Genomic DNA, 14,603 nt, shown 5'->3' on the forward strand with positions numbered 1-14,603 from the left:
TACAACAACATGTCTAGAAACCGAGGCGAAACCTGTGGAGGGAAACAGATGGTAGCAAGTTAACAGAGAGGTCCGTCCGTCCTCAGCCCAGCAGCGACCTCAGCAGAATGAGAAGAGTTACAAACAGCCTACAGGGCAGTTAGCCCAGGTGCCCAGAGTTACCACAATCAGCTCTTCCTCTACAAGGAAGAGAGAGAGGCCACATCCACACATGACCCCACAGGGCGTCACAACACACAAATGAATTTTCCTGTGAGTTTTTATTAATGTTAAGTACAATTTTAAGATAACAGGAACATTTAGAGCCTGAGCTGGTTTGCAACATCCCATCGAGGGCTGTTTTTGGTTTGAACAGCACTTTATTTCAGCCCTGATTTACAGACTGAAATACTGCCGGCTCTCCGGTACACCAGGTAACTCTACCAGCAGGTGAAACCGTCCCACCCCTCCCTTTTAGGTACAAGCTAACAGTCTGGTCCAGACTCTGATGAAGTGCACCCCGCACTACATCCGCTGCATCAAACCCAACGAGACCAAACGTCCCCGGGACTGGGAGGAGAACCGGGTGAAACACCAGGTGGAGTACCTAGGACTCCGAGAGAACATCAGAGTCCGCCGGGCCGGATACGCCTATAGACGGGTCTTCAAAAAGTTCCTGCAGAGGTCAGAGGTCACTCACAGGGTAAGATCCCTTAGACTGTCCTGCTGCTTCAAACACGCTAACACGGGCCTGTGTGCTGCAGGTATGCCATCCTGACAAAGGACACCTGGCCTCAGTGGAGGGGCGAGGAGCGAAAGGGAGTCCTGCACCTCCTCAACTCTGTCAACATGGACCAGGACCAATTCCAGCTGGGCAAGACCAAAGTCTTCATCAAAGCTCCAGAGTCGGTACGAAATATTCACACACAGGAAGGACAGCTCAGGAAGTGGTTTATCCTGCTGGAAACTTTCAAAGTAAAGTTTCCTGCTAACAGTAACTGTTATCAGAAACACTGAGACTGAGACTCAGAGTTTGTGAACCAGAACCTCAAGAGAACTTTGGTCTGGCCAAACTGCACTACAGCTGCTGAACTGATCCAAAATCCACAAATGAATTTCTTCAAAATTCTGAGTTCTGTTTCTAAGGACGTGGCATTCTGGGTAGTGGAGTTCCAAGAAGCCCTCAGTCCATTCAGCCTGTCAGGGTCTGTCTGTGTCTTGTCTGATGTTTTTTCCTCTCTTCAGCTTTTCTTGTTGGAGGAGATGAGGGAGAGGAAGTATAACGGTTACGCTCGGGTCATCCAGAAGGCGTGGCGTAAACACATCGCAGTCCGCAAGTACGTCAAGATGAGGGAGGAAGGTAAGACCGTCTTCCACGATTGGGTTAAGGAAGAACTACATTTTGCTTGTGTTTGTGTCTTGGACAGTATGTCTTCCTCTCTACAAAGTGACTTTCTGTTTTTTGCAGCCTCTGACGTCCTGCTGAACAAGAAGGAGCGCCGCAGAAACAGCATCAACAGGAACTTTGTGGGCGACTACATCGGGACGGACAACCATCCAGAGATCAGACAGTTTGTTGGCCGCCGAGAGAGGATCGACTTTGCCGACGTCGTGGTGAAATTTGACCGAAGATTCAAGGTAAAAACTACAGAAAGAAACTACATTTCCACAAAGTCTGTCTGATGCTTTGACCCAGTTTGAACGTCCCCCTTCCTCCTCCAAGGTGTTCATGTAGTCTTTAGGATAGTCTGTGAAGTCTCACAGAAATGTCATCAGATTTCTGGGGCAAGGTCATACAACATAGTTTAATTTTATAGTTATTGAGCCAATTGTTTGATTACCTGGGCAAGGACAAGCAGGTAAATGAAGACCCTGGTACTGCTTAAGGGAATAGTTGTGGATAAATCCTCTAGTGATGGCACCTCAGTCCGATCTATCTCAGAGAATCCAGTATAGATCCTTGACTTGACTCCAGTCTTTGAGGTACAGCTGTGGTTCAGTCAACCACCCAGGAACTGGAGGTTCAGCTCGCTAGTGTGGACAAGTCAGGCTTACCTGGCAAGTTTTAAGCCTGGATGTTCCAATGTGGCGTCCTCCCTCGCATCTTCTGGTCTCCTCTGGTACCACCGACAGCTTTGGGGTTGATGCAGAGGAAGATCAGGACCTCCCTACTCTGGTGGCTTGGTCTCTTTTGTAGCTTCAGGAGCTTAGGTCTCTACAGGAGAAGGAAAATACTGCAGCTTTGCCCCGTGGTATCCCCGTGACAGGAGGTGGGCTCTGCAGAACTTGGACTCCAACGCTCAAATACCGTCTGCAGGAAAAGATTGAAGAGGAGCCCAAGAGTCACAAGTAGGGGTTCTGGTGGGGATGATGGCAATACAGGTCAGCTAGGACTCAGCAGCTTCACCACCGTTCAGTTAGATTAATACAGGAAGGAGGTGTGGGGAAGCATCAATGAGGCTCAGAACAGTGTGATAGTAAGCATAGACTAGGTGGAGTGTGCTGGAGTGGAAGCTTCCATGGTTTGGTAAAAGATCCAGGCTGTGTACGTGTCCGTCCAACCTCCATCCGTCAGGCAAGAGCGAGGCCGACAATGCCATGGCGTCTGCTCTGCTAAAGTTATTTCACCTTGATCCCAAGTAGCTCGCTGACTGGAGGAATGAGACTCTAAAATAAGGGGGAGGATTAAAGGAAAAAACTGGGATGAATACTTGATCCAGAGAAACCAAAACTGGTGCCTGCTTCGTTTTGTTTCCTTTCATGTTTCACCAAATTCAGTTTAAGATTCACTGCCCGACTGAACTCTTTGTTTCTGTCCACAGACAGTGAAGCGTGACCTCATCCTGACCCCGAAATGCCTGTACATGATTGGTCGAGAGAAGGTGAAGCAGGGTCCAGATAAAGGCCAGATCCAGGAGGTTCTCAAGAGGAAGATTGAGCTCAACAAGATCCAGTCTGTTTCCCTGAGGTACACCAACAGAACCAGATCTAGAAATAGGGGCAGACCTAGAACTGGAAGTCGGGCTGTAATTGGGACTGGAACCAAGCCCGCATCTAGAACTATACCAGGAACAAGATGAGAACCAGAACGAGAATCAGGATCACTAAAACTAGAACTAGAACCAGGAAAGGGTATGAAATCAGAATCGGGAACAGAGCTTAGAACCAGACCTAACAAACTTGGGCTAATATGTTAGTTCAGTGTTTAGTTCTCGCTAACTTTTCAAAAATCGAAGCAAGGAAACTAGCTACTCTTTTAAAAACGTATATTTGTGTACGAATTCGGCTTTTTTGTCCGCCATCTTGACGAGTTTTCAAAATCTACGGCGGCTGTAGCCACGCTGGTTTATGGGTAACAGGCAGCATCAAGTCAGCATCGATGCTGCCTTCAGAACCGGCCATTACGGGGTACGGTTTGAAGGCATCTTACGTGACAGGACGAGTTTATTCCAGCTGATCGGAACAGCATTCGATGCCTCGCTGTTAAACACCTTCTGAGACAGCAGTTTTAGCAGTTTTCAAACACAGACCTAAAGCCACGGCCAGAACTGGAATTAGAACTACAACCAGGACCAAGAGTAACTTAGAACCAGGACCAAAACTGGAACTGTGACTTGAACTAGAAATACACTGAACAAAATTATAGACGCAACAATTGAGATCGAGTGGCCTTTTATTGTGGCCAGCCTAAGGCACACCTGTGCAATCCCCATTCTGTCTGATCAGCATCTTGATATGCCACAAGTGTGAGGTGGCTGGATAATCTCGGGAAAGGAGAAGTGCTCACTAACACAGATTTTGACAGATTTGTGAACAATGTTTGAGAGAAATGGGCCTTATGTGTACATAGAGAAAGTCTTAGATCTTTGAGTTCAGGGGGCAAAAACAAAAGTGTTGTTTATAATTTTGTTCAGTGTAGAATAGGGCCAAGACTAGACAACATTTGGAAAAATGCAGCTCATAAATTGACACATTAGAAGAGAAAAAATACCTGAAAAGATTAAAAAAACACTTAAAATGTTTGGTTCATCTTGTCCTTGTTGATTGGTTTTCTACCCGTTTGTCTCTCTGTCAGCACTCTGCAGGACGACTTCTTCATCATCCATGAGGAGGAGTACGACAGCGTTCTGCAGAGCGTCTTTAAAACAGAGTTTCTCAGTCTGCTCGTCAAACGTTACCAAGAGAAAACGCAGAAGAAGCTGCCGCTCAAATTCAACAACCTGTCAGTAGCCTCACTTTTTTATTTTGTTTTGCTCAAATATAAAAAAAACATGTCCCGTTCTTACGATATTGCCTTGATTTCATGTTTCCAAGTTTAACTCTTGACTAAATCTACTCCAGATGTTCTGGTGACTAAAGCCTTCTGCCAGCTGTGATGGTTTTCTGAATGAACACGTACATGAACATCGGCTGAAGCCCTCCCTCTGTCTCTTTCCTCCAGGCTGGAGTTTAAGGTGAAGAAGGGCGGCTGGGGTCCGTTCAGCTCTTCTGGGTCCAGACAGGTCCAGTTCCAGATGGGTCAGGGGGACGAGGCGGTCCTGAAGCCCAGCGGAAAGACCCTGCAGGTCTCCATCGGACCGGGTCTGCCCAAAAACTCCAGTAAGTTCTCACTGGACTCACCACAGACTCTTCTGCAACTTTCTGTCCCCTCGTCCTCACTTCCTGTCTGTTTGATTTGTAGGACCAACGAGGACGGACAAACGCAAGAGTCGCTACATGGGTAACCGGGCTCCGCCTACCAGCCAGCACAACTCAGGTACCAATTAAAAAAAACTCCAGGTTTCGAGAGGTTGCTGTCTGAGAAAGTGTTGGTTTATAAGTTTAAATTTTTCTTCAGCTCCACGCTCCAGAGGGGGAGGAGCTCCCAGAGGGGGAGGAGCTCCCAGAGGGGCCCCTGCCTCCAGCAGATTCTCCCTGATGAGGCAGCAGTCTAGCATGGAACAGCCCAGTCTACCCCGCCTCCAGAGTCAGCGCCGCCATGACACCCCACCCCTCCAGCAACAGGACATGGGCTTCATGGACGTCCCCGATCAGGGCGCCGCTGGGTGAGACCTCCAGGAGCGACCCAGTTTTAACCAGTAGCAGTAATGTAACCAATACCAGGGTCACCAGTAGATCCAGTAAAACGGTCACAGGTCATATGTACCTGTGTGACTTGAGTCTCTCAAATGTTACATTGGCGTTACTGAAGCAGACCCAGCAGCTCCTTTTATTTCTGGTCCTGGTTCTGGTCCTTGTTCTACGCATTGTTCTCTCTCATTGTAAATAATATGAATGGTACTCTAATCCCTGTGTGTTGCCTGCAGGCTGCAGAGACGGCGGTCAAAGGAGGTGAAGCCTCTTCCTGGAGCAGGTCGACCCGTGCCGGCTCCCAAACCGAAGCCTCGGTCTCCACAGTGCAAAGCTCTGTACGCTTATGACGCCCAGGACACCGATGAGCTCAGCTTCAATGCTAACGACGTCATTGAGATACTCACTGAAGGTACTGCTTCTGTTACTGCTAATCCTGTTGCCATTCTAGAACTACTGTTTCTTCTACTACTGATAATACTACTGGTACTATTTATATTATTACTATTGCTACTACTACTGGTCCTTTTGTTGAGTGATGTGTCCGAGATTCAGTAAATGTACATCTAGTGTGACTCCACGCGTTTTTTTTATATATATATATATATATATATATATATATATATAGCAAAGCAGTCGACCACAGGTTAACTAACATTAGCTAACGTAACGTTAGACACATAGGACGTGACCATATTTGGACGAGAGGGTGGAGCTAGCTAGCTTGGTTAGCAAGGTGCATCTGTAATTCACGTTAACTGTGATATTAGCTGGGATGCTAATTTTGGCTAGCGACAAACAGGCTGAAAACAAAACATACTTACTGAAACATGAGCAGCCGACTGATGAGCTTTTTCAGCAGCGCTGGTTAAATGTACACAGAGCAGCAGATACGAGTCGCCTCTATCCTGATTGTCGCCATGGTAGCGACCTGTCAGTCACCTTGTAGCCCCGCCCTAAAGCCTCCCCTGCTTCCTGGTCTCTGTTCCTCTAAATGGGACCATAATTTACTAAATGAACATCATGCTGTGTTGAAGAAGACTTGAAACTAGCGACTGAGACCAGAAACTCGTCAGCTGATTTATTCCCTCAGTAAACACTTTCCTGATAAGTAGAAACATTTTCTCACAGACTTCTATACAATCACACTTCTTTCCTCCGCTAGAGAGGACGCAGGTTTAAGGTGCTTCAGGTTCAGACCTGAAGGTTCCTGCTTGGTCACATGACTGACCATCCGTCTATAGTTAACCAACTACACAGCAGTCGCCACTAAATATGACACATTTGGATGTTATGATTACTTTTGAGAACATTTTAAAATAAGTGTCACAGTAATGTAGCTGTTATCGCTAAATAAGAGCTACCGTAATTGATCGTTTGCTCCTCTCCTGAACAGCGTAACTTTGCAACAGTAACTACTGACAGCAGCATTTCCCATGTTGAAGGTGTGTACATGGAGCTGCAGTCAGAGAGGGTGGTGTTAAACATAAACTGCTAATGTTAGCATGCCTGGCTAATTAGCTTACTACCTACACTGCTCATCAAGACACAGAGTTAGCACAGTGTTAGCATGTCATCATTTTGTGGGTCCTGGATGAAAGTCTAGGCTAACGTTAGCCGTTTACACTGCAGCAGCTGCAGCAACACTTCAGACTCCGACCAGAATCAGCTGATAGTAGAATCAATCGTTGGGTCTCTGTTAATGAGATTATAAACGAGCTCTGCCCGTTATGAATCTGTGCCATATAAATATAAAGAGATCATTCACTCGGTCCGCTGTCTCTGGATTTTCTGCAGACCCGTCCGGCTGGTGGTTCGGTCGGTTGCGAGGCAGAGAGGGGATGTTTCCCGGAAACTACGTGGAGAAGATTTAGACTTCCTCTCCGGGGGGGTCAGAGATCACTGATCTGCTGCTGCCGTCGCCGGGGTCAGAGGTCACCAGAGCTTTCAACATTTTACCGGACAGGAAACAGGAAGCTGATTATTGAGTTTGACGAGTTCATTCATAAAGAAACCCATGTGTGTTTCAGTCAGTGGCAATGGCGTCTCCAGAGGTCAAAGGTCAGGGTCTGACTCCTGGACTGAAGGCTCGATCAGATTTTACGTCAGTGTTATCATGGAAAGGCTGAAAACACATGAAAGATTTGCAATTTGTAGCTCTCTGATCAAAAGACACAATAAAATGAAATATATGAAACCGTTTTTACAGTTAAATAATCTTTCAGAACAAACGTGTGTGTTTTATATCTGCTCACTGTGTTTTATAGAGCATCAACCAGCTGACCCTGGAACAGCCAATAAACTGACATTTCAGTACAAACCTGTCTGAGTTCCTGAGGAAACACATTCTTCATCGTTTACATTTTATGCACCGAACAATTTATCAATCAGCGGATTCATTGATAATGAAAATAACCATCAGTCAGCAGCCCTGCCTCAGATTAATGCATTTGTGAGTCAAAGCGCACGATTCAAAAAATCGGAACTCCATTTCCCAGAGTTCCATTCTTCATGGTTTCATGCTGCATTCAAATGCTGAAGGAAAGTTTAGATTTTAAGCTCGTGGTCCAAATTAAATAACCGAGAACCTGTCGGTGTTTTTACACATTGAGTGGCAGTTTATGAAGTGTCGTAATCTGATAAAGCCGTGAGTATAAAGACTCATTTTAAGAAGAAAATCTCTAAAACTTGTAGAAGATAAACTAATGTTATGACGTTAGTGATGAAATAATTGATAGATTTCAGTTAATTTGCTTATTAAATTGACTTCACTGACAGATATTAGTATTTTTCTCCTGCTGTCGGATCACTTAATTTAATGTTTAATTTTTTCATGCTAATCTGTTGTCGGCAAAAACAGCTGCAAAATAATGCAGCTGTTAATGTGCAAACTACGTTTTCTATTTTTTTTATTTTACCTTTACCTTATTTTACCAGGCAAGTTAATCAAGAACCGGTTCTTATTTACATTAACGGCCTGGCAGGATAGATGTGGGCCTACAGCACCATAAACCAGAGACTGAGGCCTACACTAGTCTACAGAGAGGAAACAATCACCTGAGCAGGGCGTCCCTTTGAAAAATGTACTTCTTTCAGATTTTTTTGTTTTTTTTTTAGCATTAGCTTTACTAGCTTTAGCTTGTTGGAGCATGAACCTGAACATGTGATAAAGCATTTATTAAAGCTTGGATTCAGGTGTGAACACCTGGTGCTTCTTGTTCCATCTCACACCTTGTGCATCAGGCCTGTACAGTTCTTTAGAGAACATGAGGAAGTACAGATAATGTTCACAATGACTTTATAGTTTATTATTTTTCCTTACCTTACACTACGTTTAATGTTGTGAATAAGCTGCATGTTGCATTCAGGTTCGTTATAAATGAACCGGCCCCGTTTAAACTGTTCCTGGATCAGTTTGCGGAGAGACGACCCGTAATTCCGACGTTTAACCGGGTCCTTGAAGGCATCCTGACCTTTTACCGCCACACCGACGGTCGGTCACCGGGACCGTCATGTGTTCACGGCAGCGCGTGTGAGTCTCAGCCCCGCTGCTCAGTGAGTCGGCTGTCACCGATTACCGGACCCGTTAACCGGTTAGAGGAGGTGCTAGCAGGTTAGATAGCGGTCCGAGCGGCGGAGTTAGCATCCAGCAGCTAACAGAAGATGGAGGAGTTTCTGTCGGGCTGCCGACGGGCCGTGAAGGTAACACGTTCACCTCAGCCCGGTAACGGCTGTTGTTGTTTGTTAGCATTAGCCACAGTTAGCTGTGTTAGCCTGCTAGCTCGGACGGTGTCCGGTGTTTCCGTGCAGGTAAACATATCAAACAAATAAAGTCTAATTGTGTGATTTCCGTTCAGTTGCACCTTTCAAAGTAAACTTCCGGTAATTTGAACATTTTTAATCTTATTTTCAAACTAAAAGAAGAAAAACAGGGGAAAAAACAGACGATAAAACTGGACATTAAGTACATTTACTCAAGGACAGTACTTATATGAGGTACTTTCTCCTTGACGTTATACTTCAGTTACTTCACACATGAGGAGTTTATAAAATATGATGTTTGTTTGTTTAAAGTGCAGCTGGAGGATTATTAAACTGACAGACATTTAACGAAAACTCTTTTGATTGTTTAGGTCATTTTACATGGAAAATATTTCATGTTCCAGCTTCTCCTCTCAATGATTGTAATAACTGAGATGTTTGAAGGCGTCTCTTTGGGAACTGTGAATCTTTGACGGAGGAAATAATCAGCAGGCTGATCCAGAATGAAAAGACTCATCAGCTGCAGTCTGAAACTGATCAGCTGAGAAGGAGCTGCAGCTCAACATCCTGCTGCACTTTACTGAGGAGGAAGAAGAACCTGTGACAGTTTACTGCTTTAATACTTTAAGACCTGACTATACTCACGTACTTTTACTGAAGTCACATTTTAATGCAGGAGAGTATTTTTTACAGTCAAGTATTAGTACTTTTACTGCAGCAAAGGATCTGAATACTTTGTCCACATATATAAACTTGTGACGTCAGTTTGAACCTTAACTGAACACCTGTATGCAGAGGGACACACCTGAGGGGGGACGTTAATAAAAGATGTTCAGTACATAGAGAATAACTATATACAAGTAAAGAGTGATTTTTAAATACATTATATATAAATTAAATCTTGATTAGTATGATTGTTCTGAAGTGTTTTCTGGGGCGCTGAACCTATAGTTGATGATTCAGACTGAAACAGGTTGTGGTTTGAGTCCTCTCTCCATCTCTGATGACCTGCTTCATGAGTTCTCCACTTTAACAAAGTGCCCTTTAGGTCGTCGGGTCAGTTACAGTCTGAGACCTCGTTGTCTTCAGAATTCATTTAAAGAGGTCAGATTCTGCTCATAGCTCATCGACACACGAGACGGGCCTGGAGGCAGAGATAAAGCTGATGTTGATCTGTTCCTGCAGAGACTCGTTGATTCTGACGACGACGGTTTAAAACTCAGATGGTCACGTTCTGCTTTATTTAGAGGTGGGAGCAGAACAGGTTCACATGGCAGCTCCTCTTTTCTCCCTGAGTGTCGTACGCTCTGTTTTAGATACCGAGCGAAGCATCTCACTTCTGTTAGATCTTTGTTAGGAGATGCACATGCTCAGAACCGAGGGAAGGACTGACAGCCAATCGGAAGCAGCTGAGGGCGGTTTAAATGTTTGGTGTCCGGAGGAGTTTCTGGGTCTCCAGACTTCAGTTCCTGCGTTACGTGTTTATTATACAATATTTTAGCAGACTGTGTCCTGCAGGTGAACGCAGACCAGGCGGGTCCAGGGTTCCACGTGGTTCTGGGGAACGAAGCCTGCGATGTGGACTCCATGGTGTGTGCGCTGACCTACGCCTACTTCCTGTCCAAGGTGAGACTCTGACCAATCGGAGCCGGTGTGTGTCCGCAGACCCGACCTCTGGCTGACTCGCTCTCTCTCTCTCAGACTGCACAGGGTGAGATGCTCGCTCTCCCTCTGCTGAACATCCGTCAGTCAGAGCTGCTGCTGCGTTCGGATAACGTCTTCCTGCTGCGGCAGGTCGCTTTGTCTCCAGATCTTCTGCTGTTCAGGGACCAGCTGGACCTGCGAGCGCTGCAGCGAGCCGGCCGCCTGCGGCTGACGCTGGTCGACCACAACATCCTGCCCAGGTAGCCACGCCCACCCGACAGGAGGCCATCAAACCAAATGCATTGACATAGCACGTTAAGAAACAACAGGAGAAGTGATGTACAAATGAATGTGAATCACGTGATTCGTAAAAACATCACGGTGAGCAGCTGCAGCGCTGCGAAACAAAGTTCATTCTTAAAAATAAAGGATTGTAAAATACTGAAAGCACTGACGCCGTTTTCTCACAACACAGATTTTAACGACACGTTGTTTTTATCGCCTGAGTTCGACCGCTTGACTCCTCGCACGATGCGATAATACAAATAAGCACAGTGCTCCGCTCACAGAACACTGCTGCATTTCAACTAACCGCCACCAGGGGGCGACCTGACTGTGAGCACCCTCCAGGTGATGCAGCCAACAGGTGCGTTTGACTTCATGTGGCGCTGCGCAGCACTGACTTAACGTGATGCATGCTGGTTAGAAATTGTGTCGCCGGCGCCGCAAAACACACCATGTCACTTGACATTTTAACCTCGCGGGGGCAAGGCGGCTGCAGGCGCCGAGTCCGGTGGCCGCAGTTGCTTTTCCCCGACTGCACAAAGTTGGAACCACCTTTTGCCTGGTCTCCAGTCATTGATCTCAGCTCTCAGTGAGCTCACGCAGGTAGAATATGTCCGACTTGACGGCGCCATTTTTGTTCCCCGCCCCTGCAGTCACCTGCAGCTCACGTTAGACTATCAAGTTGGCGAATGTCAGCCGCCATCATCTCGAACGCACCTCAATATTCATGTAGCTGCAGCACCGGAGGCCGCAGTTTCAGGACCGCAGCTCTAGGACCGTTTGCGACAGCGCCATCTAGTGGAGTGGTGGTGGTAATGCACAGCAACATGAAGGGGGTTAACCCTGCCTCCTAGAAATGCAGGTCTGATCCTGAAACTGCAGCCTCCAGTAGAGTAGAGGAGTAATCCACAGAGAGGCATCACCGCTTCCGTCCGACTCCCACACAGAGTGAACTAACGAACGCCATCTCCTTCCTGTTAGCCATAGAGAGGTCCAGATAACCAGCTTCAGGAAATCCCCTCAAGCGGTTCTCGCTCTCTGTACCTGGATGCAAAACTGTGAGGGCACATAGAGACGGACGTTACAGCGGAAACCACTGACCTCTGGTCACGCAGAACAACGGAGTCGGACATGAGTCTCATTCTGATGCAAAGATTTGTACATTAGCAGAAATGTAGCTTGAGGACGAGGAAGCCGTGCTCTGTTTACTTTAAAGTGCAATAAAGGTATTTAGTCCCTTAAATCAGGGAATAATCGTGGTCTTCATTTTGGCTGTAATCGTGCAGTTTGTGACAAACTGCGATTCACCAGGTTTCACCACCGTGGAAAACCCCTGAAACGCCCATTTTAGAAACGAGCCACACTGATTCGTTGCCGGCTGGCGCGACAGTTAAACCTCTTCCCGGTAAAAATCAGTCTGTCGGAAGGAGCGAGTGGGAGAGGAGCAGTGACAGAAAGAAAAGATCAAAGTAAGGAAGTAAATCCCTTGCGTATCGTTTTTCATCTGTGACTTCAACCGTTCGCCCATCTTGTACGCTTCACTTCACCTTCGGGTCATCATTCAACATTCGCTGTGCAAAATTGTTTGCAGAAGCCGGTAAAACATTCACAACCCAGCAGCAAAAACCCGGACTGGATTCTGGGACGGACGGACTGACTGACTGACTGACTGAACTCCGTGAGTTAACAAACTTGTTTTTCTGTACTCTGACGTTTTGTTTGTGACTGAGAAACTGAACCAGCTTTATTTATCTTTTTATGCTTGGGCACTGGGCTGAATTTATTTTTGTGTTTTGGAACTGAACTGCCACTAATTTGTGTTTTGAGATTGTTTAAGTGTGCAGAAAACCCAAAGTGGAATCTTCAGTTGTATTGTGATTTACTTTGTGATTGTATTTTTGTGTTAAATCTTAAATACACCAAAATTTTGTTTTGTGCTAAGCTTTTGAGTTTGTGGCGTTTCTTTCTTTTATGGTCATTCAGTGTGAGGGTGTACGTTCTTTAGAAATATATCCTTTGTGACATTGGATTTAAAAACAGTTGACCAGTATCTTACTGCCAGGGGAGAGACCTGGCTGGCACCCCGAATAGTAATAATTAAAACTGTGCACTCAAACTGTCACAAGCTCTAAAGATGATGATACACGGAGCAACTTTTAGAGCAATGTTGCTGTCATGAGTAAAGATTACTACCGTAATCCCCTTCCCCCACCCTCCCCGCACCGACGCTGTCCGTTCAAAACATAGTCGGACTTGCCACCAGCAACATTGCTCAAAATGTTGCCCCGTCTCATCAGCTTAACAGAGGAAATAAAATGGGCCCTAAAGTGGCACCTTGAGGTTCTCCACGGTTCCTAATTTCATTTGAAACCACAAACTGAAGCCACGTGGTCAGTTGGAACTTGGTACTCTAACTGGTGAACGTGTTGTCAGGAAGGTTATTATAGTTACGACAACATTTAGCGACAGGACGTCAGAGGAGGACCGGGCTCCTGAAGCTCGGACTGCACGGGTCACATGGCCTCTAACCAGGCAGGAGTGAGGACGCCTGTCTCATCAGCCTGATTCTGTCCTGCAGTTCAGACAGCGACCTGGAGGGGGCGGTGGTGGAAGTGATCGACCATCACCTGCTGGAGAGAGAGCCCTCCTCCTCCTGTACTGTTACCGTGGAGACGGTCGGATCCTGCGCCACTTTGGTGACCGAACGCATCATCCAGAAATCTCCGGAAATCCTGGACCAGCAGGTCGCTCAGCTGCTCTACGGTAGGACTGAAACGATTCATCGCTTTAATCGATTACTGAAATGCATCGACGCTTCGTTGAATCCATACAACGATATACAGCACACTGTTTCGCACGGACATTTATTACTGTCGCACATCACGCTGACACTGACAACACGGCGTGATTATGATGGAGCTGTTTGCAAAGTGGAGGAAGAGGGAAAACAGCGTGGGACAAAGAAGAAAGTGTCCAAAGTCTGGGATTATTTCAATTCTGTCTACCGTAAAACGAAACTGATGTCGCCTCGGCAACAGCACGACGGCACCTTCAAATCACGGCGTCTTCTCTCGTCCACAGCGTGAGCACGTTGTGCGACAGTAATAACCGTCCGTGTGAAACAGTGAGCTGTACATCCTTATATGGTCATCGAGTTTCTCAGAATCGTTTCAGGCCTGACTATCTGATTATGACTGTGTGTGCAGCGGCGGTGGTGTTGGACTGCGTGAACATGGCGCCCTCTGCAGGCAAAGTGACTCCTAAAGACAGCCAGTTCGCTGCAGCGTTGGAGAGCCGCTTCCCCTCCCTGCCACCGAGGGGCGCTCTCTTCCAGACGCTGCACAACGCCAAGTTTGACATCTCAGGTCAGTCACAGCAAACTGTTTTCAGTATTCACTGCAGTAAGTGGAAGTACTGGTACTTGATAAAACTCTTACTGAACAAGTATTTGCAGTATTTGTCCTCAGGTCTGCAGTATTTTCAGTGTTTCCCCTTGGATGGAGTTATTAAAATAAATTTCTGTCTGAATATAAAACCCCAACACAACACGTCTCAGCAACTTTGCTCTTGTGTCCATGAGCACGCGATGCGCCTTAGAACAGCTTCAAACTGCAGTGTTTTCCCAGTTTAATGGGAGCTTTACATGAATGTTTCAGTGGGGTTTTGGGCTCCTCCCCCAAGAAAATTCTACATTTTCCAATGAAAAATATGTAATTTCACGTTATTTTCACTATATCTCTGAACAAAGAGCAGCCAAAGATCAGTCTGCTGGAGGAACTCCAACCTTCAGATCTGGAGAAAGTAATCTGGTTGGTTCTGTTGCTCCACAGTGATTTTACAGTGATGGCACAGCATGTTTTGGG

General features: G+C 46.3%; 2 protein-coding genes across 2 annotated transcripts in view; both read left to right on the forward strand.

Moving 5' to 3' along the window:
* Window positions 1-7,369, forward strand: part of myo1eb (myosin IEb) — a 23,106-nt gene extending 15,737 nt beyond the window's left edge. The window contains exons 21-27 of the mRNA XM_046043895.1: window positions 2,802-2,947; window positions 4,055-4,201; window positions 4,421-4,578; window positions 4,661-4,735; window positions 4,817-5,024; window positions 5,286-5,461; window positions 6,847-7,369. Of these exons, the coding sequence (XP_045899851.1) occupies window positions 2,802-2,947; window positions 4,055-4,201; window positions 4,421-4,578; window positions 4,661-4,735; window positions 4,817-5,024; window positions 5,286-5,461; window positions 6,847-6,923 (987 nt within the window). The 3' untranslated portion in view covers window positions 6,924-7,369. The remainder of the gene's footprint in view (window positions 1-2,801; window positions 2,948-4,054; window positions 4,202-4,420; window positions 4,579-4,660; window positions 4,736-4,816; window positions 5,025-5,285; window positions 5,462-6,846) is intronic.
* Window positions 7,370-8,458: 1,089 nt separating this feature from the next.
* On the forward strand, window positions 8,459-14,386 carry LOC123967705 (exopolyphosphatase PRUNE1-like). Its single transcript, XM_046043894.1, has 5 exons — window positions 8,459-8,751; window positions 10,330-10,437; window positions 10,513-10,715; window positions 13,319-13,503; window positions 13,947-14,386. Exons 1-5 carry the CDS (start codon window positions 8,713-8,715, stop codon window positions 14,369-14,371), a joined length of 960 nt encoding a protein of 319 aa, XP_045899850.1. The 5' UTR covers window positions 8,459-8,712; the 3' UTR covers window positions 14,372-14,386.
* Window positions 14,387-14,603: the final 217 nt, after the last annotated feature.

Source organism: Micropterus dolomieu, linkage group LG03 (genome assembly GCF_021292245.1).
Source record: "Micropterus dolomieu isolate WLL.071019.BEF.003 ecotype Adirondacks linkage group LG03, ASM2129224v1, whole genome shotgun sequence".
In the NCBI taxonomy this organism is placed as follows: Eukaryota; Metazoa; Chordata; class Actinopteri; order Centrarchiformes; family Centrarchidae; genus Micropterus; species Micropterus dolomieu.

Excerpts from the sequence above, each read along its gene's own strand:
- LOC123967705 (XM_046043894.1), top strand. The coding sequence starts at position 8,713 with ATGGAGGAGTTTCTGTCGGGCTGCCGACGGGCCGTGAAG. Across the intron at positions 8,752-10,329 it reads GCTGCCGACGGGCCGTGAAG|GTGAACGCAGACCAGGCGGG; the intron begins GTAACACGTTCA and ends TGTGTCCTGCAG. Across the intron at positions 10,438-10,512 it reads ACGCCTACTTCCTGTCCAAG|ACTGCACAGGGTGAGATGCT; the intron begins GTGAGACTCTGA and ends TCTCTCTCTCAG.